The sequence below is a fragment of the Nannospalax galili genome, unplaced genomic scaffold, assembly GCF_000622305.1.
Source record: "Nannospalax galili isolate Female #2095 unplaced genomic scaffold, S.galili_v1.0 scaffold310, whole genome shotgun sequence".
Taxonomy (NCBI): Eukaryota; Metazoa; Chordata; class Mammalia; order Rodentia; family Spalacidae; genus Nannospalax; species Nannospalax galili.
In genome coordinates, this window is record NW_008328488.1 from 609253 (window position 1) to 635188 (window position 25936).

General features: G+C 47.9%; 1 protein-coding gene across 3 annotated transcripts in view; it reads right to left on the bottom strand.

Moving 5' to 3' along the window:
- The window catches only part of Nav2 (neuron navigator 2), a 402958-nt gene that overhangs the window by 127820 nt on the left and 249202 nt on the right, over positions 1 to 25936 (bottom strand). For all 3 annotated transcript variants that reach the window (XM_017796647.2, XM_017796645.2, XM_017796641.2), the window contains one exon: positions 1972 to 2094. In XM_017796647.2, the coding sequence (XP_017652136.1) occupies positions 1972 to 2094 (123 nt within the window). The remainder of the gene's footprint in view (positions 1 to 1971; positions 2095 to 25936) is intronic.

Here is a 25936-nt window from a genome sequence, read left to right on the forward strand (position 1 = left end):
CCCTCCCTCCCCCCTTACTTCCTTCCAGACACAGCTGTGTGCTATATACATGATGACCTTGAACTTCTGATCCTCCTGCTTCCACTCCTGAGGGCTAGGATTACAGGTGTTCACCACCACATCCAGTATTTTTATGTAATGCCAGGGACTAAACCTAGGGTTTTGTACATGTTAGACAAATACTCTACTAACTGAGCTACATCCTCAGACTCTCTATGGAATTCCAACCAACACAGTTTTATTAATTATAGGTAGCAACAACAATAACGCCAACGTGAGCTAGAACTCTGGTGGACAGCCTTTTGCTATCCCTGATGTGAATGGCCACGGTAGATACCAGGGTCTCCAAGGAGGACGTGTGGAGTTGGGAGACACCGGGCCAGATCCTGAGGCCTTGGCAATGAATTCAAGCTCTTTCCCCAAACCCAAGTTTCCTAGCCTTGCCCTAGAGAATATGAGAACTTCCACTGTTGGGTGAGATTGCAGTGTGTGTGTCTTCGCCAGGCTATCCCGATTCTCTGAAGCAAGCGAGAGCTACAGAACTTACCCAGCTCTTAAAAAAAATTATGTGCATGTGTCTGTGTACGTGCTATGTGTGTACAGGTGCCTGCAGAGGCCAGAAGAGGGATCCCCTGAAGCTGGAGTTATAGTGGTTGTGAGCTGCTGTGTGGGAACTGAGGCTGGGTCCTCTGCAGGAACAACAAGCACTTGTAACCGCTGAACCAGCTTCCCACCCAACTCTATAAAAGCCATGACCTAGAAGAACAGCAGACGGGAACCTGGTGCTAGAACATGGCTTCCTAAAATCTGAGAGCGGGCACCCTAAAAGTGCATAGCAACTGGGGCTGGAAAGATGTCTCAGAGGTCCCAGGTTCCATTCCCAGCACCCACATGGCGGCTAAGAACTCCAGTACCAGGGGGATTTCGATGCCCTTCTCTGACCTCTGAGAGCACTGCACAATATGGGTGCACTTAAATACATGCAGGCAATGTACTCATATAAGAATAAAAATAATAAAATATTTTTTTTAAAAGTACACATCAACTTCAGATGGCAGATCTATGTTCCGTGCCTTTTCTCATCAACCCAGACGTGGGCCAGGTCAAGTGGGCCAGAGCATCCTAAACAGCCAGAGAGCTGAAGAGTACTTGATATCTACACTGAAACCCATATCACAGTTGGCAGGGCTTTACAGATCAGGCAGCCCAGACCTCTCCTTTAATAGCGTGCTCACGGTGGGACTCTGCGTTAGTGCAAGGACTAGAAGCTTGCAGGTCAAAGGACCCTCCTTCTTATGGTAATCATGCTCTTATGGTCTCATGCTCTTCTGCTCTGACAGCGGTGGTGATGGGGCGTAACCCACCTCTACTAATGCCCACTATTTAGCACGTGGCAGATGAACCTACATCCTAAACCTCATCTAGTGCCGGGCAGCAGGGGACTCTGGGAAGCCTGCTCAGCCCCAGCCAGAACTCTCTGCACACAGACCTTTTGTATGTCCCAAGCTGCAATACCTAGAAAGCTGACTAATGAGAGAGGAAGCAAGGCAGGCCCCTGGGGCTGAACCAAGAAGCATGAAGCAACAGTCAAAACAGCAACAGAAACCTGTGCCTGAACTCGGTGTTCTTGCTACCAGAAGCACCACCCAGAGCTGGGGATGCAGCTCAGTGGCAGAGCCCCCTGCATAAGGTCTTGGCTCCATCTCCGGCACCATTAAAAAAACAAATACACACCAGGCAAAAACATACATAACAGTCTTGTCCATCCTACACAGAAGCCGGACTCAGGAACCACAGCAACCCTCTCCCATCTCTGCCCGCTCCTGACGCAGGTGCAGTGTCAGGGTCCTGCTGCTCCTCCTTGGGCTGGAAGAGCCCCCCACCCACTCTCCCAGTATCACGACCATCGTTTCTCAGGCCACTTTCAAGTGGCTTCTGCACGTGGCCAGCCCCAAGGACAGCATGCCTTACCTGTCAGCATCTCCGAGGCCCAGGGAGGTGTTTCGTTGTAGGGTCTCCCGCACCACAGCCATCCCGTCGGGAAGCCGGTTCAGGCGACGCGTGTAGAGGCCAAGCCCACCGTCAGTCATATACCTTTAAAAGAAGATGACACGGGCATGGGTTCAGCAGCAGCCTCACTCTTGTCGTGTGTGTACAGGAGCCCTGCATAGCCATCTTGTGCTCTAAGAGGAAGGAAGGGGATGAGGATTCCCCAAGGCTCTATCACCAAGTGCAGTCCAAGGAGAACTCAGCGACTGACTCTAGTGGGTTTTTTTTTGGTGGGGCGGGGGTGGAGAAAACACACTCAGCTTAATTAGCCCAAAGCAGCAGAAGGGAACTGGTGAAGAAAATTAGCAGTCAGATGTATTCACAACATACTTTTGACTGTCAGCACCGGCCTAAGTACGTGTTCACCTAAGCAATGTAAGGGGAACTGATGAGTCCTCAGCGCATCATAGGGAAAGCTGGGATGGCAGTGCCATGGAGAAAACGGAGTTCTGAGGGATGGAGACGCTGCCGGAGATGCAGGCTTCTCAGATGCCTGATCTTACACCATCATGTCACCTTTGCCACTGGGGCCTTCACGGGCTTCCCACAAAAATGCTAATTTACTCCTGGTTCCGTCAGAACCAGGGCTGTGGGGAAGGGAGGAAGGACTTCCAGGATCTTCTGAATAGATGGCTTACAGTCTACATCCAGAGTCCCCAAGAGCACAGTCACTAACAGGAGATTGCTCGGGTTCAGAGCTGTACCTGGACCTGGGTCCTTCCCAGAACAGCCTAAAGGGACTGCTGGGGTGACCCTCCTCGTTTGCAAAGGGCAATGGGTGGCAAAGCCGAGCCTGAGCATAACCGAACACTGAACTTGGACTATCTGATCCTGCGTGGGCCCCATGAGATCACTGGCCAGGTTTCTTTAAAGGAAATATATTTCAAGTACAGTAACATAGCTCACAGCCCATGTTCTTGACACTGGGCTGAGCTGGATCATGGCAAATGCCGCATTGGTATCCTGCTCAGTGTGTATGGACTGGATCTTGGAGTTCCAAACAACCCTGGCTGGGACCTGCTTGAGAAATGGTCCTTGAGGAAAAGAACTGTGAGACACTGGAATGTGGCAGGCTCAGCAAGGAAGGGGAGGAGAAGGAAGTCCTTGGTGCCATCTCGGGAGAACAGCAACTCCAAGGAGGAGTCAGAGCCGCATCCCTTCCCGCAGTGAGGCTTCCTGGAGATGATTCTGAATTGGAGACTGGTGATGCCCCTCTCTGCTTTGTTTTTTTTTAAATACTTTTATTTTATGCATATGAGTGTATTGCCTGCATGTACGTATGTAAACCCATGTCCTGCATGCCTGTGAAGGTCAGAAGAGGGTGTCGGATCCCCTGGAACTGGAGTTATAGACAGTTGTTTCCCATCATGTTGATGCTGGGAATCGAACCCAGGTCCTCTGCAAGAGTAGTCAGTGCTCTTAACCACTGAGCCATCTCTCCAGCCCCTCTGTTTTGTGACATTAGCAACTAGAGGCAATCCAGTGCCAACACATTGAAAAAAATCTGTTCAAGTCAATCAAGCCAACTGTCTGAGGTTGTGTTAACAAAACAGGAACTGACTGAACTTTTCATTCAGCTGTAAGACTTAAAAAGCAATCTGCTGTTATGTAAAAATCCACCGAATCCTACACTTTAAAATGAGTTTTTATGGTACATGAATTACATGTTAATGAAAACTAAAATAAAAATAGAAGCACCTATCATCAAATAATCAATGATCTAAGGCTTCCCTCGTGCAGAAGACGGTAAGCTCCTTGAACATGGGTTGAACACGTTGTTCAAATCTATATTCCATCTGCCTAGCTTGCCCTACTTGTGTATTAGTTATTGTTTTGGTTGAATGGGTGAACACACAAATGACTGACGTACAGAGTGCCAGCCACAGAAGGCTCAGCAAACAGTACAAGCACACTGATCATAGCATCCCCCCCCCCCCGGCCCACTAAAGCGCAAACTTGACACAGACATATGGTAAATCAAATGTGTATCTGCCACTGAACCAGTGATCCATTCGTCTGTCCATCTGTCTATCTGTCCACCAGCTGCAGTAGTTCAGGGCATAGCAGTGGGTTACTTGCATCCATCACAGAGGGGAAAAATACCTCCCACCCAAAGCGGAGCCTGCCAGAGGCAGAAAGTTTAGAGCAAATGCCCTTTGAAGGGGACTGTGGCGCTGTGGTGGCCACACTTCACAATGGTCCCATGTACCATTAACCAGGGCAGTTAATTTTGACCTCAGCAAAGTCTGTCCAGCCAGTTAGATAAACACTTTTTTTTTTTTCAACTGGGGACAAACAACCTAATTTTAGTACTGCTCATTTCCCTGCTGGGATTTTATTGCTGGTGAAACAATACATACGGGTGGGCAATTACATGCACCTGGGCATGGGACACGGCTCACACATACACAGTGCTGAGGGCAGACAGTGAGCATTTCAGAGGTGGGATGTTGGGGTAGGCTAGACTCCAGCCCACAGGCACACATACCCACAGGAACATGTTCAAAACCACACACTTATAAAAGAATTTTAATTTTATTGTGATTATTATCATTGTGTGTGTGTGTGTGTGTGTGTGTGTGTGTGTATGATACGAATGGGGTGGGGAGGGGTGTCAGAAGGCAACTACATGGAGTCAGTTTTCTCCTTCCACCATGTGGATTCCAAGGATTGAACTCAGGTCACCAAGCATGGCAGCAAGTGCCTTTACCTGTTAAATCGTTTCACTAGTCCTCTGGATATATTTTTAAATAACTCTAGTTTCAGTGAAAAATGCATTCTGGTTGCACCTAAATTATGGGACTACTGAATGCATTAATTTAGACTGCCTCAGCAAAGGAACCCCATACAAAAGATTGCTTTCTGATGACACAGTCATTGGTACACCAATCTGAGACCATGGCCAGGGCCCCAGGATGTTAAGGACTCATGTTCCTGAAGGGCTAAAGACCGGGGGGGGGCGGGGGTCACCTTCTCCCTTGCAGCTTTATCCAAGGCTCACACTGGTGTATGTGTGTGTGTGTGAAATGACTTGCCAGACATCACAAGCAAAGAACCAGGTGATCCAGGACCGAGTCCCAGAGTCCCAGCACCACACCTTTCTTTTCCTTGGGGCCATAAACAATTATCACTGGTACCCAACAAGAAGCTGTAGCGTCTTAAGGTTTGCCACGTGGGTTCCCTCCTAACTGCAGGCTACACAGCAATGCCCATGCTGCCCACCCGGGCTCGACAGTGATAGTGGTAGAAGCTCTTTGCTTCCTCTTCCCAAAGCTTCCCAAGACCTCTGGGATGGAGAGCGTGGAAACTTTGCTTTGCTAACAGGCAATGTGTCTGAGTGCTGTTCCCTTAGTTCAGGCAGGACGACCCTGGGATGGCCCACCAGCATTGGTGGTAGGCTGTGGCTTTGTTGTGTACTGGTTAGATTTTTACCAACTTGACATAAACTAGAGCCACCTGGGAAGAGGGACCCTCAGTTGAGACACTTTCTCCATCAGACTGGTCTGTGGCCATGTCTGTGAGGCATTTTCTTAATTGTTAATTGACATAGGAGGATCCACTGTGGGTGATACCATCCATGGGCAGGTAGACATGGGCTGCGTAGAAAAGTAACTGAGCAAGCCCAGGTTTGGGCCATGGTACCTCATCACAACAACGGAAAAGCAAACTAGGCCAGTGATAAGAGTATTCAGGTTCAAATACTTCCTCTGCCTCCCAGTAGCTGAGGGAACCAGTGTTCATCATGTTAATGAGAGGGAAGCAGACCCAGCACTTGCTGGGAGCTGAACATGCTGCTTCGGATGAACCACGGTCTTCACTCTTCCGTCTCAAATGTATCATCATCCCCTTTGTGAGGTGGGGAGGCAGGTTCAAAGTCCGACACGCTCATATTCCACATAATTTGGATTTCAGTTCCCTCATCTGAGAGATGGGTAACCCTGCTAGGGTAAGTGAAAGGAGGCCGTGGATGTGTCTGCAACCTACAATAGTGTCTGCATCACAGGGTGGTGGCTGTGTGACTTCCCGGGACTCAAACACACCTACCAGGCTCTGTGCCAGCCTGGGGCTGGAGAGGTGAGAGATATGGCTTCTGCCCCGGTGAAGCTCACTCTCCTAGGGGCTGTGACGTGCACTGCACACGGAGGGGTCTAATGTGAAGGTGGTACAGGCTCTGAGGACACAGGACAGGCATCACAGAGTGCCATGGAAGCTGGTCCTGCAGGGGACACTGTTTGCCAACAAAAGGAGGGTCTGTCCTGGCACACAGAAACAAGCAAAACCAGAGAGAAAGGAAAGAGGTGGTAAAAGGGGAGGAGTGTGCTGTAGCTGTGATGCTGGACACAGGGAGAGGCATGCGGTGTGGGGCCAGGGCACGCAGTGCAAAGAGCTCCCTGTAAGACAGGAAACACAAAGGCACTGACTGACTCACAGGCCCAGCCTTTGTGTCAAGGAGCACACTGGCTTTATGTGCCTCCATCATTTCCTACTCCATTAAAAAATTAATTCAGCCGGGCGTGGTGGCGCACACCTGTAGTCTCAGCACTTGGGAAGCAGAAGCAGGCAGAGCTCTGTGAGTTCAAGGCTAGACTGGTCTACATAGTGAGCTCCAGGCCAGCTGGGGCTACAGGGAAACCCTGTTTCAAAAATAATAATAATAATAATAATTCAAATTATATACATTTGTGTATCTATGTGTGTGCAGAGGTGCCTGCAGGGGCCAGAAGAGGGTGTCAGATCCCCTGGAGCTGGAGTTACAGGAGGTTATAAGCCTACCAATGTGGGTCTGGGAACCTGGACTCGGGTCCTCTGCAAGAACGGCATACTCTTCACCATCATCTCTCCAGCACCTCACACTCCACTTTTGCTGAGCATTTTCTCACTGATACATCGTACAGATTTTTAGAACCAGTACTTCCTATGCTGTCTGAATCAGCCTGACTTCTGGGGAATGACCAGACTTGCAGGGTGGAACTAATCAACCCTGTAGCCCCTCCAGAGCGCTGTGGAGGCCACATGCCCGCCCGCTACAAGAAACCTCTCACTGACATTGCCTACAAAAAAGCTTTGGAATTTGACGGGCCTGTTAGAACAGATACACAAGATTTCCAGTCTAAGGTTTAGTAAATAGAGCTCTCTCTCTTCTTTAAATATAATGATGCAATAAGGTAAAGCCCAGTGAAACTGGCTTGGTGAGTCACCTTAGCAGGAGGGACAGGGCTTCTCACACCCAGAGTTAACACCTCAGCCCAGCCTGCCTCAGCCCCACAGACACAGGGTCCCTCACCAGGGGGTATGGGAGAGGTGAGAAGGGAAGGCAATGAAATCTGTATGGACTCCGTAGGGTGGTTTCACAACAGAGCATGACATTAAGAGAAAGATCTCCCTGATGCAAGAAGTTAAGTGCAAACATGAGGGACGGGTGTGTCACATCAGTTGTAGGTGGTGACATTTCTCCAAAGGCTTATCGGCGTGTAATGTTTTGGACACACTTTTGGTTTAGAAGGGAACACAGGGAAATGGTTTAAAATGATTATGCAGAGTAAGACCCTTTGCCAATATCCACATAACTGTGTGAGCACATTTATCAACAGATCCGGTGTTCCCTGAAGCTGAGAACAGGTGGTGGGCTGGTGGACAGCCCCGCGCTGCACATTTTAGCAGCCAGGTCCCCAAACAACGTGTGCTTTCACAGCGCTCCCAGCGGGTTACAACCCAGTGTGACACTGATTCTCTGAGTTTATTAGGATGTAAATTGAGTTTCTGGACAAACTCGTAAAAGGATCCTTTTAGCTTAGGGCCTCTTAGAAGTCAGATGAATAAACCTCCCTCTGGGTCACAGAAGGACAGGCTGAAGAGCCAGACTAGCAGAGCAGCCCAAATCCTTTGAAGACACCGATCTTTGCTAAAGACAGGCAGCTGCTGTGTCTGACTTAAGATCAAGAAGCATCTGAAATGCAAAAATTAGATTGCAGAAATTAGGCAGGGATTCTGCAGTGCCACTTGTGAAATGGGGGCACTCAAATACGCAAACGTGGGCAAATACTGAACATTTTGCTTCAGAAGTCCTAGAGTTTTTAGGCACGCACGTCAGTCAGCGTGGCACATGTCACACAAACCTTACCCCACATCCAGGGATTCTAATATCCTCAGAGCATATTCTTATATTTTAAAATGAAGCAAAGAGGACTCCAAACACAGCACTGCTTCCCGGTTACGGGTCCCCCAAATAGGCATGTGACAAAAAAACCCAACAGCAGCTTCAGAAGAGTCTGAGTCAGAATGCCTTGCTCAGTCGGACTTCCCTGTGGTTACAGGACTGGAATTATGAATCAATCTCTCTCTCTCTCTCTCTCTCTCTCTCTGTCTCTCTCTGTCTCTCTCTCACGAATCAATCTCTCAATCCCTCTTTCTCTCTCTCTCTCTGGCTCTACGGGAAGTTCTTCCAATGCAGATCTACACCCCTTCTTCTCAGTCCTTCAGGGGGACCCACCCCACACCTCCTGGGACAGAGGGAGATGCAGTTTCCTACCTTTCTGCACTGCTTCCTGCTGTCCCCACGGATGGACGGACTGCTGGCTCTTGAGGATGTCACTAAGCTATCATTTCTTTCTCCAGAAGGATGTGTGAGCTTTATTTGTATCTCTAGCCAAATCTTCCCCTTTTGCTCAATACTGGAGCAGCCACCTGTGGCCATACCAAGACCCACCTCAGCTCATAGCATGGGCACACCACCTTGGCAAACAGCCTTCAATGGCCCCGAGCTGTCCACTGAGGAGGTTCCCAGCTCAGAGGATTCCAGCCCCTTTCCTGGCTTTCCTGAACTTTATGTCCATCTCGGTGAGTCCTGGCTATGATGAGAGACGAGGAAAACCAGTTCAGTTCTCTGTTGGCAGGAAGGTAGGGCTGCTGCCAGTGAACTCAGGAGGCCAGCAACCTACCCTGGCTGCCTCTTGTCAACAGAGCACGGCTCTCCAGGGAGCACTCCAAAGACGTTGCTAAGCTAATCAAATGAAGGCTTTCAGCTCCAGAGGACCACAGGAACAGAGGCAGCAGAGGAGGAAAGGCAGGCTTGAGTTAAAGAGAAATCAGAGGGTCCCAGACCCCCCCAAAAGGATTACTGGGGTAAGCAGGGGTTACAGACTCTAGCCATTTCTACTAGGTAAAACCAGGTGCAGAAGAGCACCTTGTGGGAGAAAAGAAGGCACGGTAAAGGGGTCTGTGACACAATACCACCATCTTACCCTCTAATGGGATGCTCAAAGTACGGGCCAGTGGTCAGCAGCCTCAGCACTCTCTAGCAGTTTTACAAATGCATTGGTCCAGCACCCCCCCACCCCCCTAATCAGATCTTGGGCCTCAGCTCCCCTAGAGATTGAAACAGACTGAACAACAGAAGCACTGGTCTCTGCTGAGGGCAGCACAGGATGACCCTCAGGTGTGAAAACACAAGCCCCCGCCCCCTTTTTTTTGATCTTTTTGAAGTAGGGTCTCCCTGTAGCCCCAGCTGTCCTGGAACTCACTATGTAGACCAGGCTGGCCTTGAACTCACAGAGATCCACCTGCCTCTGCCTCCCAAGTGCTGGGACTACAGGATTGCACCACCATGCCCGGCTACAAGTTCCCTTTAGAGAACATGATATACCTTTGTGATTTTTGTGCCTTTATGAGTTTTAGACAGGGTTTCACTTTGCAGGCCAGGCTGGCTTCAAACTCAAGGTCCTCTTGACCTTCTGATTCTTGTGGGGTTTTTTCTTTTTGGATGTGTTGTATAGCATATGCAACACTTCAATAACATGACATAACATTTTTAAAACAAATTCATTGAAAAGGGGTTTAGAGGCCATTACCTAAAACAGAAATATTTTTTTTTTAATTTAAACAAATATTTTAGCCCAAGGAGGTCAGAGGAGGCTGTTGGATCCCCTGGAACTGGAGTTGTGGACAGTTGTTAGCTGCCATATGGGTGCTGGGATTCGAACCCAGGTCTTCTGCAAGAACAGCCAGTGTTCTTAACTACTGAGTCACCTCTCCAGCCCCTTTTAATTTTTTTTTAATTAAAAAAAAATTTCTTTGGCTGGGTGTGGTGGCACACACATTTAATCCCAGCAGAGGCAGAGGCAGAGGCAGGTCGATCTCTGTGAGATCGAGGCCAGCCTGGTCTACATAGTGAGTTCCAGGCCAGCTAGGGTTGCAGGGAGACCCTGTCTCAAAAAGAAAATGAATAAAATTTCTATTTGTATTTTTATGTGTATGAATGTTTTGCCTGCATGTATGTAAGTGTACCACATGTGTGGAATGTCCATGAAGGCCAGAAGAAGGCATCAGATTCCTTGGAATTGGAGTTATGGACATTGTTAGCCACCATGTGGGTGCTGGGAACTGAACCCTGGTCATCTGCCAAGCCATCTCACCAGCCCCCAATGCTTACATTTCCTGTAGTTGTAGATTCCCTTGAAATCCAATAGAAGCTAAGGCCCCATCAAACCCTCAGGCCTCCGGGCTCCATGTCAACAGTATCTGTGCCAATGGGGCCAAGCACAGACTGGCTGTGCGGGTCTCTTCAACACACTCAGTAAGATCATCGTACTGCAAGACTTCCATTTGTTTGCTGTAAGTGATTCAGCAGTGGCAGCTGACATAGCTATGTTTTACACACACACACCCCTGAATTTCAGCACTCAGGTGACTCAGAGTCATCACTGAACTGTCTTGTTTTCAGCCCACTCCTGGACAAGGAGTAGTGGATCCAGGAGAGAGATGTCTTCATGGTGGTAAAATATGCTACCAGGTGTGTGTACTCTTTGCAAAATACAGTGTGAATTTCTATAAGTCTAACAAAATTCCTCAAGCACTAATTTCCAGAGGACTTTAGTTTAGCTTACCTGAGGATCTACACATATATATGGGGCATAAGAATTTTATTTTATTTTTAATTCTTAAAGTTGAAAAAATTATTTTTATTTTATGTGTATGAATGTGTTGCCTGTGGGTACATATGTGCACTATGTGCATGCAATGCCTGAAAAAGCCAGAAGAGGGAGTTGGATCCCCTGGAACTGGAGTTACAGATTGTGAGCTGCCACGTGGGTGATGGGACCTGAGTTCAGATCCCTAACATGGACATAAAAGCTGGGTGTGGGGTGGAATGTGTCCATAAGTCCAGTGCTGGGGGCAGCAGAAAAAGCAGATCCCTGGAGCTCACTGGCCAGCCAATCGATGAACTCCAGGATCAGTGAGAGATCCTGCCTCAAAAACTAAGGTAGGGAATGATAGAGGAAACTATCCGATGTCATCCTCTGACTTCTACATGCACATGTACACATGTATATGCACATCAGTATGTATGAGCACACACACATACAGCACATATACAATAAAAAGAAATAATTTAAACAATATTATTATTAGTGACTTTGTAGCAACTCTCTCCCTCCACTCTTTTTCTTGGTCTTTTTGCAACAGGGTCTCCCTGTAGCCCCAACTGTCCTAGAACTCACTATGTAGACCAGGCTGGCCTTGAACTCACAGAGATCGGCCAGCTTCTGCCTCCTGAGTGCTGGGATTAAAGGTGTGCACCACCACGCCCGGGGTTCCAGGGATCAAGCTCAGGTCATCAGGCTTGAACAGTAACTATGCACCTTTATTCATGGAACCATCTCATCAGCCCAAGAATTTTAATTTTTGTAAAGCTATAATTGTACTAATAAAATATATCCTTAAATACATGGAGAGCCAAGGATTATAACAAGGGTCCTCTAGCACCCCTATTTAAATAAATGGACACAGTAGCTGTCAGCACAAACCAGGGGCATGCTTGTTTAAAATGGGCACCATTGCACACGCTCTTGAAGAAATGCTGCCTGCTTTGGAAAATGGGCTGTCCCCACGTCTGGAATTTGTTCTTGCCTGAATTCTCTTTATTGTGGTTCAACTGTCAGTGTGGACTGCAGCAAATATTCCTAGCACCAGCAGGAAGCGTTCTGGCCACCCTGTGAAAGATGAAACACACCCCAACACACAGTAGACTGCGCTCTAGACAAAGCCCCTTTAAGCTTTTTCTTGGCATGAAACAGATGCTGACAGGAGCTGGACTGATACCCAGGAAGTCTCAGACCTCAGTGAGCGCCTAAGTCACAGGGAATTGGAGAAAACACATATTCCAAGGCCCTGGCTTCTCAGCTACAGGATGTCCTTAATGGGGTTGAAACCCTAAATTAAAAAAAGAAAAACTTCAATTTTTAGGGCATTGTATAGGTTTGCAGGAAAACTGTGTGATAAATGCTGAGTTTTCTGGTGCCCCTGCTCCCGTCTGATCTATTGTTAACGTCTTATGTTAATGTGGTGCGAGGCTACCATTGACCAGCCAGTTCTGTTGATGTCCATCTTTATATCAGCCTGCCTGCGATGTAAGGGAGTGTCAATCCATACCATAAAAACGTCCTGGGTGCCAACTATTCACCTGTCACCAAACCTACATTTTAATTTTTAAAATTCATTTATTTATACATTTTTATGTATGAATGTCTTGCCTGCAATGTAGTGCACCTGTGTTGTACATGCCCATGGAAGCCAGAAAAGGGCATTGATTGGATCCCCTGGAACTGGAATTACTGACAATTGTTAGCCACCATATGGGTGCTGGGACTCAAACCTGGGTCCTCTGCAAGAATAGCCAGTGTTCTTAATCATTGGACCATCTCTCCAGCTCCCAAAACTGCATTTTAGACAGGTAAGTTGGTAATTGTACCATGAGAGGAACCTGTCAGAATGCCACCTTAAATCCTGAAATCAGTGAGCTAGATCTCAGTTTCTCTAAGAAACTAGTTCTGGCTTCCTCTACCATGAGGGGCAATGTCCATTCTTGTTAATAGGGTCTAGGTTGAAGAGCTGATCCATGTTACCCCTCCACCTCAGGTTAGGGCTTGATATAAGTTGTTTTAGAACTCCAAAGCCCCTTCAAAAATATCAGCTAGGTAGTGGTGCAAACTTAGAGATGTACAGGCCTCAGAACAGTTCACTTGGTGGAAATCCAGATGGCTGTTGAGGTCATGGTGAACATATTACCTAACTATGAATTCAAGGAGTAGGGAAGAGCAAATGGGTGGTCCACAGGACATCAAAACCAGACTCCCCTTACCCTGGAAGAGCTTTCTGTATCATTCAAAGAAGCCTCCCTGGGCTGGGGAGATGGCTCTGTGGATAGAGTGCTTGCAGAGCCCTAGAATCCACACAAAAGTTGCATGTGGTAGTGCAAACTTTTGTAATACATCTGTGTGCCCTATGGGAGGTGGGAGGGAGAGACTGCTTCTCTAGAAGCTGTAGGCCGGCCACCCCAGCTAACACAGCACAAGGAGGCTGTCTAGGCTGGCCACCCTGTCTCAAACAAGATGAAAAGGAGTGACACCCAAAGCTTGTCTTATCTCCACATACATGCCACGGCACACATGCATGCACACGTCTGTACACATGGAGGATCCTTCTGCTCAAGCACGTCTCACACACAGAGACATGCTGGTATAATCTATCACTCCAAGGTTTCTAATCTTCCCCAACCCTCAAAGTGTTTCATGAGACAAGCTCACTTCACATTAAAGTCAGGTGCACGTAAGCTGGCTTTGAGCACTCATTGTTCCCTCCAGAGGATGACTAGAGCCCTGGGGGTGGGGGACAACACCTAGTGTGTCTTGTTCTTCCAACTTCAGTGGGCAAGCCCAGGGAACAGCCCCGTACAGACCTGGGGTGCAACCATCTGGCACTGCGCTTTGGGTTCACACACGTTTCCTCACGTCTTATCAAAGCTGCAGCTGAAAGAAAAGCCAAGGTGTCCTGAGAACAGATGGAGTAAGAAGGTGACTGAGCTGCACCCAGAGGCACGTCGTCTGCAGATCTAGCCATGAAGCTTTGGGGCCTTCGCCACCCCGAGCAAACAGCAAGATTTCTGGATCCTCCTTGGAGTTGGGGCTGCATGAAGGGCTCCACCAGAACCACATGTACGTCTCTCTGTTCTAGAGGTGGCCCATGTTTACACTGGTGGCATCTGTTAAACAATCTGTTTGAATGTGTATGTGTGTTTTGCCTGCATGTATGTAAATGCAGCATGTGCATTCAATGCCCACAGAGGCCAGAAGAGGGAATCAGATTCCCTGGAACTGGAGTTAAGAACAGTTGTTAGATGCCATGTGGGTGCTGGGAACCTGGATCCTCTAGAAGAGCAGCCAGTGCTACTAACCTCTGAGCCACCTCTCCAGTCCCTTGACAAAGGTTTCTGTAGCTGCTGCTACAGCAGGCAACAACCTGCATGTTGGTGGTAGGGAAATCGAAATCCTTGCAGATGTTTGCAAGGGGTTCAGAAAGGGTGAAAACAGGGACTCTGACCAGAGAGGACTTCTTAGAGGAGGGATCCTCACTGGCATCCTGAGTGTTGGCCAGGCAGCTTTGGGTTGGGGTGAGGAAGTTAGTTCATACAGACACACAGAGAAAGGCAAAGATCTAAAAGGTACTTGGGATTCAGTGCTTCCTCCCAGGGGACACTTACTAAGGGTCATCCTGGACACTTATTCTAAACAGGATTCTGTAAATTTACAACCAATACAAAGAAAGATACATACGCCTTTGGTTGGAGATGAACTCAAGATTGGGTGGCTGGGGGATACTCAGACCGCTCCTCTTAAAACCATCAAGAGTAACAGCTACAACAGCTGAACACAGTGTGCCTGGCCCTGTTTCCCTTTTACCCATCCGTGCTTGGGTCCCCTTGGAAAGAGTCTCCAGACAGCCATGAACCTGCCGGTTCCCTGTACACACCTCTGGTGGGGGCAGGAATTTGAAAAGTAAATTCAATGTTTTAAATTTGCCATTTAAAAAAAAAATCTAAGGGCTGTGAGATGACATATGGGTACAAGTGCTGACTGTGCCCACTTGATCTGAGTTTGATCCCTAAACTCCACAAAGGAAAAAAAAAAACTCCCAAAATTGTCCTCTGACCTCCACTGATACACTGTGGACATGGGTGCTACACACACACACACCCATACACCTATAAATAAATTCTAAAAGCATATATTGAAAACAAAATGGGCCAATATTTCAACAACATATTCCATAAAGTTCAACAAAATAGTTGCTGCTGTAGAGCTAGTACACAGTGCTCTGAGAGCCACCCTATTCCGACCCTGAGAGCCACCCTATTCCGACCCTGAGAGCCACCCTATTCCGACCCTGAGAGCCACCCTATTCTGACCCTGAGAGCCACCCTATTCCGACCCTACTCTGTACCCTAAAACTTCACCTCTGCAAACAGGGTGTGGTATTATTCAGAAAGGAGGATGAACTTTAGAAAGTTTGAGAGAAACTGGGCACTTAAAATAGGTGAAGATAGTAAGACAGTCATTGTCTTCCTCAAAAGCTCTACATTTCCATGCAGACTATCCCCAACTACGGTGTGCATCCCTGAGAGTGGCTGATGATACATTCTCCTGTGAAGTAAGGCTCTTTGGAGGTACTGCAGATGTGCCCATCCATGTCCTGGGCTGGGACAGACAGGCCTCACAGTTGCAAAGGCTTCCCAGCCCCGAGGGTGGATCAAAAGTCTTCTTCCCTGACCCAGTGTCCTCCCACATGACACAAGTAGCTGAACGGTATAATTCTAGAATAGGCCAGGGCAGAAATTCCTCTTCCTCCTCCTCCTCCCCCTCCTCCCAGACAAGATCCCATGTATCCCAGGTATAGAGGTACTCCTAATTCTACTTTCCAAGTACTGGGATTACAGGTGCGGGTCACCATGCCCAGTGTTTATGTGCTAGGGATTAACCCAGGACTTCATGAATCCTAGGCAAGCACTCTACCAACTGGAACGTCCTCAGATCCCACAGAAAAAATTCTTAAAACCTTTTTAAAAATTTTTTTTGAGACAGAGTCTCTCCTTGAGGCCCAGACTGGTTTGAATTTGCCAGCCATCCTCCTAACTCAAGTCTCTACAGGTGTGTGCCACTATGCCAGACTTAAAATCCCCAAACAAAATCCTGCTGTGAAAAGGCATCCTATGTAAACCAAGGACCGCAGGAAAAGAGAAATATCCATCCTGCTTTGTCCACTGGCACGTCCCCGGCACCCGATGCCTCTACTAAGGTTGGTGAGAGTCTGTCCCACTCAGAACAGTCCCCAGTGACTGAGTCACTTATGATTAAATCACTCACGCTGATCTGTTCCAACTCCTCAGCCACCACATTAACATTGAAATACAGGAGCTCTTCCAACACGATCCCTCCCTCCTTCCACTGAAGATACCAGATCTCCAAAAGCTCTCTAATTTCAGCAAAGATGCTGAGCACAGCACACACCTGTAATCTCAGCACTCAGAGGCAGAAGCCGGAGGACTGTGAGTTCAAGGCCAGTGTAGCTACAGTGAAACCTGGTCTCTAAAAACGAGCACCATAAAATAATAAAGCAAAATGCAGCAGAGATCAGGAAGACAAGGCAGGTGGTTTCATAGAATGGTAAAATATACACTCTGCATGGAGCTCAAAGATTTCTTGACTTCATGATTTTTTCAGATGCACAAAGAATAGTCAGAAAATTAAGGTGATTTTCCCCAAAGCAGCAGCTAGAAGTTAGTCATTGGTGAGTTTTCAATTTAACATATTTGTGTTCAACAAACCCTACAATTCTGACTTTCTTACTGTGCCTCCATTTTCCGTGTGTGTGGTGTGCATGCAAGGCTTCTTTTACATGTGTATGTATACATGTGCGTGTGTATATGTGTGTGCATGTGGTGGTCTGAGATTGATGTTGAGAATTAAAAAAAATATTTTAATAATGTATGTGTATGAGTGTTTTGCCTGGATGTATGCAAGTGTACCCATGTGCGTAATGCCCACAGAGGCCAGCAGAGGGCATCAGATCCCTTGGAACTGGAGTTACAGATGGTAGCTGTCATGTGGGTGCTAGGAACCAAACCCTGGTCCTCTGCATCAACAGCCTGTGCTCTTAACCACTGAACCATCTCTCCAGCCCAGCGAATCATTCTTTATCACTCTTTTATCTTATTATTAAGGCAGGCTCTCTCAGTCAAACCCAGAGCTCACCGATATGGCTTGTGTGCCAGCCAGCTTGCTCTGAGGCTTGGCTCTCTGTTTTGCAATCACTGTCACTTGGCAATCTCTGTGCTTCAGCCTCTCATCCCACAAGTTCATAAAGGGAAAATGACTTTGACGATGACAACGATGATGACGGTATTGTCAGGACCAATATTTTTACTTTGAAATCCCTAGTCTCTGGGACAATACCTGAAACTCTTAAGTTAAATACCCAATAAGTGTTTCTTGAAGGACTGAATGAAACAATAAATAATCAAGAATTTAGTTGCTTCTTGGGGCTGGAGAGATGGCTCAGCGGTTAAGAACACTGGTTGTTCTTGAAGAAGACCTGGGTTCAAATCCCAGCACCCACATGGCAGCTAACAACTGTCCTAACTCCAGTTCCAGGGGATCCAACAGCCTCTTCTGTCTTCCGTGGGCATTGCATGACACAGGTGCACTTACCTAGATGTAGGCAACACACACATACACATAAAATAAAAAATAATTAATATTAGAAAAAAAAGAATTAAGGTGCTTCTTATAGAAGACATGAAGTCAGGGTGGGAAGGTGACAGGTGGTTGACTGAAGGTGGAGATGGGGGAGGAGGTCTGAGTATAATAAAAATTCATTGTATGAAACTCCTTAATTTTTTAAAAAACATTTTATTTATTATTTTTATTTTATGTGTATGAGTGTGTTGCCTGCATGTATGTGAGTGCACCTGTGTCGTGCAATGCTGCCGAGGTCAGAAGAGGACTTTGGATTCCCCTGGAACTGGAGTTAAGGATAGTTCAGAGCCGCCATGTGGGTGCTGGGAATCGAACCTGGGTCTTCTGCAAGAGCAGTCAGTACTCTCAACCACTGAGCCATCTCTTCAGCCCTGAAACTCCTGAATCAATAAAAATTAAACTTAAAAAAGAGAGTTATATGTGGGTAGGTTGGATTTCCGCCCTTATGAATATCCTTTTTTTTCTGTATGGTTATATGTGTTTCTTGCTTGTAAGCTGATGATTTTTCATTGCTAGAAAAAAAGAACTTGTTTAATGAAAATGTGGTATATAACACACACACACACACACACACACACACACACACGATGGAAATTTATGGGAAAATGGATGGATCTGGAAAGTATAACATTAAACGAGGCCAACTGAAGCTCAAAAACACAAGACCTCCACATTCTCACGTGTGGGATCCTAACTTATAACATACACATGCATGTATGTAAATAGATGTAAATGTGGAAAAAGCCTTGAAAACCAGAAAGGAGACGAAGTGTTAGGGAAAAGGGATGGGAGGGAAGGTTAAAGGAGGGGAAAAGGGAGGTGAGAACTGACTATGTTTGAAAATGCCATAATATCTAATACTGTATATGCTAACCTTAAAAATAAACTTTTAGCCGGGCGTGGTGGCGTACGCCTTTAATCCCAGCACTCAGGAGGCAGAGGCAGGTGGATCTCTGTGAGTTCAAGGCCAGCCTGGTCTACATAGTGAGTTCCAGGACAGCTGAGGCTACAGGGAGGCCCTGTCTCAAAAAGACCAAAAACAAAAAAAAAAACCAACAAAAAAAAACTTTTAGTTTATTTCCTTGCTGGTGTGCACACTGTACTGTGAAGCCCTTCAGAATTCAAAGAGAAAGGCAGAAGGCAGGAGGCATCAACCCACTCAAGGGATATCATGCTGAGCAGAGTCCACCATGCTGGGGGTAGTGTGAGTGTCATGCTCAGTAGCAACCTGAATCTGAGATATGGGTACCTCCACTCCCCATGACTAAATCCCCCAACTGTCTACAGTTTTTAAAAATGACTGCAAGGTAAAACCAGTATAGTAGGCATTCAGTTTTAAAGACTAAAAGCAGGCATGGTGTGGTGGTGCATTCAGGAGGCAGAGGCAGGCAGATCTCTGGGTTCCAGGCAGTCAGGGCCATATAATGAGACCCTATCTCAAAACAACAACAAACAAAAAGACTAAAACCTGCATTTCAGGCTGGGGATGTAGCTGTTTGTAGAGAGCTTGCTTAGAATGCACAGGCTCTGGGTCTGTTCCCCAGCACTTCATGAGCCTGGCATGGTAGTACACGTGTGAATTCCCAGCACTTGGAAGGATGTTCCCTTTGCATTTCAACACGAGTAAGCCAGGATGGACGGCCCCAATGTGTCGTCAAGAAAGGCAGCTGCAGTGTGAATTTGTGTGTGGACATGTCTCTTCCCATAGCAAGGCAGCTGTTCGAGCTCTGGGCCAGGGGAGGGGCAGAGCGGGGTGATGAGAGCAAGAGCTACTTAGAAGCCAGGACACCAAGCACCCAGACAAACCAACCTGGACCAACAGCAGCTGGAGGACTTTGCTGGGTAAGGTGGGCTGAGACGGAGGTGTGATCTGAGCCAACCACCTCCAGAGGCAGAATGAGGCCAAAACTGGTGGCCCACAGAACACTCAAAACGCCTTCCATCAGTGCACCAGGAGCTGCACTCACTACAGCTGTCACACACAGACTAAAGGATGGGGTCCTGGTTTTTTTTTTCATTCCTCAGCTTTTTCTGAACAAGAGTGGTAGACAGGTAGCTGAAATAATGCAATGTGGCTGGGGGCAAAGCTGAACTCCACAGGCTGCAATTAGAAAGCATTCTTAATACGATACTTAACACCTTCCAAACCTCTGCTTTCCTTATACACACTAAGGCCTTGGCTGGCATGTAGGCAGTAAGTTTATAGTGGTTCTCAGTAGCCACAATCTAGTGTGTTTACAAACCCAACCTCCCAGTTGGCAGAGTACATGCTCAGCATGCATGAGACCCTGAGTTTGACCCAAGCACCACATAAAATGGGTGTGCTAGCACACACAGGTAGAGGCAGGACATCAGAAGTCCTCAGCTATATAGAAGAGTTCCAGGACAGCCTGGGTTACTTGAGACCCTGTCTCAAAACAAACAAACAAGCTCAAATCAGAGCCTAGAGCAGGGAGACCAGTATGGCTTTTGTGTTTACTAGAATAGACATGGGCTAGAAAATTTAATTTTTTTAATGCATATGAGTATTTTGCCTATATGTATGTACGTCTACCACCACATGCATGCAACACCTACAGAGACCAGAAGAGGGCATCAGATCCTAAACTGGAATTACAGGTGGTTGTTAGCTGCTGTGTGGATGCTGGGACTTAAACCTGGGTGGTCTGCAAGAGCAGCCAGTGCTCTCAGTGATTGATCACTGAGCCATCTCTCTAGAGCTAGAAGTTTTGGAGAAGAATCAACTTTGGAGTCTCTACTCTCATCCCCAGTCTGGCACAACCTGCGAAGTCCTGGTTTTCCAAGGAGATTTTCGTCCTGAAAACTCTGCTGCCTTGATAGCTGAGCCACAGTGTCTCCCATGGGAACCTGGCCATCCTGATCTGGTGGCTGGATGATCTTGGGGAAGTTCACCAGAACTTCCTTTGAGGGATTCCCTCTGCAGGCTCCTGGATTCACAGAGTTCCTGGCTTGACAACACTCAGGGAGGGAGTCCTGTGTTTCTGTCCTTGCAAAACAGTCCTACCCACAATCTGACAGCTCGTTTCTAGCACATTCTTCTTTAAGTAAAGGTCATCTTAATATTTCAGGCAACGAAAAAAATGTAAGTCTGACTTCCATCTGTGGTTCAATTTGCTTCTTTGGAACCCACTGCACATAAGAGCGTTTCCCACACCATGAGTATTTAGTTTCTACAAACATTTCTATGTTTGGGTTTGGAGCTCTGCGCCTTCATTACTGACTCTCAAACAAAACCTCTGCCTTGTTCTGAACTCTTTATAACCTGACACCAAGAACAGAACAAAACAAACCCTTGACACTGTCTAAGCAGGAGACAACCAGCTATCTCCCTTTGTAGTCCTCTACTGATCTAGCGGGAGGGCTGGCCTTGTAGAGCTCTAAACCCCAGAAACAGCCTTCATCTCACAGCTAACTTTCAGCAGGGGCAGCACTGGAAGAGGCTAGGGCCCAATAGCTGAATTTTCAAACCCACACACTTTAGTGTCAGTGTGATTAGACCCCAGTGTTCAGGTTCCACCTCTCTGAAATGACGGTAACAGCACATGGTCAGTTGTTAGGTAGAGTTTTGTCCTCCCGGACCAGGCTAGAGGGTTTTCAACACAGACTGCTTCTAAGGGACCTCCAACATAGCTCTGGCACCAGGCCACACACTTAAAGAACACTATTTCTTCCTGAAGTCATCAACTGTCAACAGCTCCTCAGCTATGGGTGGGGCTTATGAGCCCTTCTGCACCCCATACTGGAATGTTGACTGGCTTGATCTTGTGGAGGTCTTGTACAGGTACCACAGCTGCTGTGAGTTCACAAGTGTGGTAGTCCTGTCATGTCTAGAAGACACTGTTTTGCCCCAGTCTTCCCTGGCCTCTGGCTCTTACAATCTTTTCTACCTCCTCTTCTGAGACGCTCCCTGAGCCTTGGTGGCGGTGCAGAGGGCATAATACAGATGTCCCATTTGCAGCTGAGGACCCCACAGACACATATTCTCTGTACTTTGATCAATTGCGTACTGCCCATTAAAAAATATTTTTATTTATGATTATTTTATCTGTCTGAGTGTATTGCCTGCATGTATGTAAGTGCACCCATGTCATGCAATGCCCACAGAAGTCAAAAGAGGGCTTCGGATCCCCTGGAACTGGAGTTACAGATGGTTGTTAGCTGCCAAGTGGGTGCTGGGACTCAAACTTGGGTCCTCTGCAAGAGCAGTCAGTGCTCCTCACTGCTGCGCCATCTCTGCAGTCCTGAGTACTGCCCATTTTTAAGCTTCTGTGCAGCCTGGTCTCTGAGCCCCTCTTCTCAATACCATGAGCCAACTCTAACACTCCTTAAAGCAAGGTCCAACCCAGGCTTCACAAGTGTCCTCTCCTGTCTTGCCTTCTAATCTTCTACCTCTAGTAAGAGGCCACAGGGTAGAAGACCTGGGAGCACAGGATTTAAGTCCAGGTTCAGGGAATTCTTGGGTCTAGCCTTCATGACCTGTGTGATCCAGCCAAGGATCTCAACCTTTCTGAGCTCCAGTCTCTGCAAACATAAAAGGGGGTGAAAACTGTCCTCTACCTCAAAGAAGCAGTGAGTCAAGAGGAGGTGAGACAGTCCCTGTAACGGCACCTAGAACACCACAAAGATGCTGGAGCTGTGTGGCTTACTGTGAATCAGAGGCAAGCGGACATACGGGCACAGGCATGGTGTGCAGAGCCAGCACATCTGATCTGTCCTGTGTTTTGGAACACTTGAGTTGACTCTTTAAACTTTCCTGCTCCAATATGTGAGCATCTCCAAGGAGATGATCAGGTGGTTACAGACAGAGTTGGGAAGAGAGGCCCAGACTCCAGCCCTGCAGCAGAGATAACCACAGACCTTCCCCTCCGTGTGAGACCTCTCCTTAGACTAAGCATCTCATCTCACATTTGAGTCTCAGAAGGCATCAGCCACCAGAGGCCCATGGCAATGTCACTGCCACCAGCTTGGGAGTGGGAGGAAATGTCAGGACCCCAGGGCCCAGGAAGGGCATCATGCCCCTCGGAGACATGTGGAGACTCTTGGCTGGTGGTTCCAACTTCAGAGAGGACGCTCTGGCTTTGAGCTCCTGCCATGTTCTCTCTCTGAGCCACAGGGGAGCTGCCTCCTGCCTCAGATGCTCATTCACATGGGTCACACACAAGGCCTGTGGCAGTCTGGGCCGGCTAACTATGTCAGCTAGGATATTCAGTGAAACCCTAGTCTAGATGTTGTGATGAAGTTATCTCTTCAATGAGATTCACATTTAACTCGGCAGACTTTGAATGTTCAAAATAGATTATGGTCCATTATGTGGGTGAACCAAATTTAAGCAGTTGTAGGCTTCAAGAGAGACTGGGATCCAGAGGCCGGGAAACCTGTCCGCAGACAGCCACAACATCAACTCTTCTCAGATCTCTATCCTGTCAGACTCCCCTGAAGGCACTGGGCTTGCTTGTCACCACGACAGCGTGATAAATCCCTAAGATACCAACCTCGGGCAGCCTCCGCTGGGTCTGCTCAGGAGACCCTGCACAAGCAACTCCAATCCAGCCAGGAGCATTTGGTTCACACTCAGAAGCAAATGTCCCTGAGGATAAAGGACCCAAAAGCTCCAGATGCAGTGACTGCAAGACTGGCCAACGCCTCGTTCCATCTGTCCTGAGACGCAGGTCGGCTGCCACTTACCACATGGGAAACAGGCTGAGAACAAGCAGCAGTTTTCCTGAGCGAGGAGATGGGCTGCAGGTCCTCTGACCCCACCGTGAAGTGTCCCCCGCTCTCCCATGCCTCCAAGACAGCATATGGGAGGCTGTTTCCATGGAAACTTCAGTCTCTTATCTTGGTCTGAGTGCAGGCTCACACAGCCTCTGTTCTGAGATTTTCAACATGGGCTTATGTCTCTGGGCCAAGACCCTCCTGACTTCATCCAAATGTTTCCCTTCAAATTCATCTCTGCTAGAACTTGGCACTCCCCAACCTTGCATCGTAAATCTGTCAGGCCACTCAAGCTGCTGGCCCGAGAAAAGCAACTGGGAAAGGGTGATTCACAGCACCAGTGACCCACACGCTTAAGAAACAAAGTAACAAGGACTGGGTTTTCTAGAAAAGAGTGGTACTGCAGTTTAACAAGAAACGGGGGCACTTTGGTTCCACGTGACGCCTCAGTTCTGCAAAGCACAGGGCAGAGAAAGGAGGTTTCTACAGGCTACTGCTTTCCAGCAGAGGGTGGCCAGGACACAGGAAAACATCGAGTTCATACTAACATGCTAGTTCACAAAGGGAGAGAGACAGCAAAAGGGGTTCCCCGGTTTAAAATCTTCCAGTGTCAATCAACCTCTTGGTCCTCAGCAGTGGAGTGAACTGACTGCTCTTGCATAGAACCCAGGTTTGGTTCCGAGCACCCACATGGCAGCTAACAACCATTCATAAGTCCAATTCCAGGGGATCCGATACCCTCTTCTGACTCCAAGGGTGTTGCATGACACAGGTGTACTTACATACATGCAGGTAACATTAAATAACAGTAATAAAATATTTTTTAAAATATCATATAAAACCTGAATTTCTGGGTTGGAGTTACGCAAGACACTCATCACTCAGAAGGATGAAGTGAACATTAGACCCCACTTTTGACAATCTGCTCAGGGTTTTGTATTTCCTGCGTGTGGGAGTGTGAGCTCATGGACCCCAGGCTTAACCCAGTGAGTAGCTTCAATGATCAAACTATGGTGTAAAAAGGAGCATTGAATGATTCACCGGGAAAATAAATCCATGACACCTTCTTGTTCATCACACCCCAGGGCACAGCCAGGGCCTGGGACTGAGACACTGGCTAAGCAGTTGCTGACTAGACTCCACTGAGAGACAGTGTGTCTGCAGCACTAATGAATGGATCTGGTGTGGAATTTCCCTCTGTCAAATACCTGGAGCTAAGCTGCACTGTGCCAACAGTGATGCGTGCGGTATAGACAACGCTTCCATACAGAGCCCTGAGAAGGGCCGGGAGCCCGCTCCACAAGACAGCTCAGTCTGGACCACAGGTGGGAACAGGAAAGCCTTCCGAGGGGTGGTTAGTTACCACGGGGTCTTCTGACATGGCACAGTGGTTGTCAGTGGAACACTTATGTTCATGTTTAACCGTGTGACTAAAGGCGGAGTCTCAGCTCAGTCCTGACACTCTCAGGAGAGTCTCTGCCAGCCTTTAGCACCTGAGGCCTGGGGATGAGTTGGGATGGGGGGTGGGGGGAGCCAAGAACAACTTCTCTGAACCAGGCACTGAGCTGTGCACCATGTGCACACTCCATGTTCTTGGGTCTTGGCACTTTGCCATCATCACGAGAGGCTGGAAGGGTCTACAGGGCCCCTGCTTGGCTGTCCCTGCTGTTCCAAGCATCATGTAGTATCCTCAGATGAGGACAATTGGCTTCCCATAGAAGGAGGAGGATGTAAAAGTCCTGCGGTATATCCAGACTTCTCCTAGAGGCCCACACATCACCTCTCCTCACTAATGGATGCCACCCTTCGGCACCAGGCTGTCTCCTTCATGGGGCCCTGGCCCTTCTCTGGGGTGGGAAGTGGAAGCTTGTGCAGACGATTACTCTGTTTAAATACCTGGGGGTGGTGGTGGCTGGAGATGGCTCAGCAGTTAGGAACACTTGCTACTGCTCTTCTGGAGGATCTGTATTCAATTCTCAGCAACACAATACCCTGTAACTCCAACTCCTGGGGGATCCAATGCCTCTTACCTCCATAGGCACCTGCACTGATGTACACCTAGCCACACATCTATCCATAATTTTAAAGGATAAAAATAAAATCTTTTGAAAGAAATCCAGCCAGTCCTGGCTGAGCACACCCCCGGGGCCTGAGACCAACGGAAGGCCTATGAGCAAAAAAGGAAGCCACAGTTAGGGGAGGGTGCTGAAGACACACGCCTGCCATTTCCCAGCCAGCTGCTGCATGGTCTGGAACCTTCTCTGCCTCCTTTAGGTCACCTGTACAAATGGCCCCTGTGGGAGGCTGATTTTAACATAACTCCACTGCATGCTGGACCCCTGGCCTCTGTCTGACCCCTGCTGAATGCTGAGACAGTTTCTGAGCTGAGCCCACTTCCCACCTTTGAGCTTCCTCCCTGGACCATATTGGAACTAGTATGACCCCCTCCCCCATACGTCCTCTGTGCTACCGACCTTGACTGTGTCTGGCCTATATTCACATTCGTCCTTCAAGGCCCAGCTTGCAGTTCCAAAGATGCTGCAGCTGCTGGTGGCAGTGAGGGT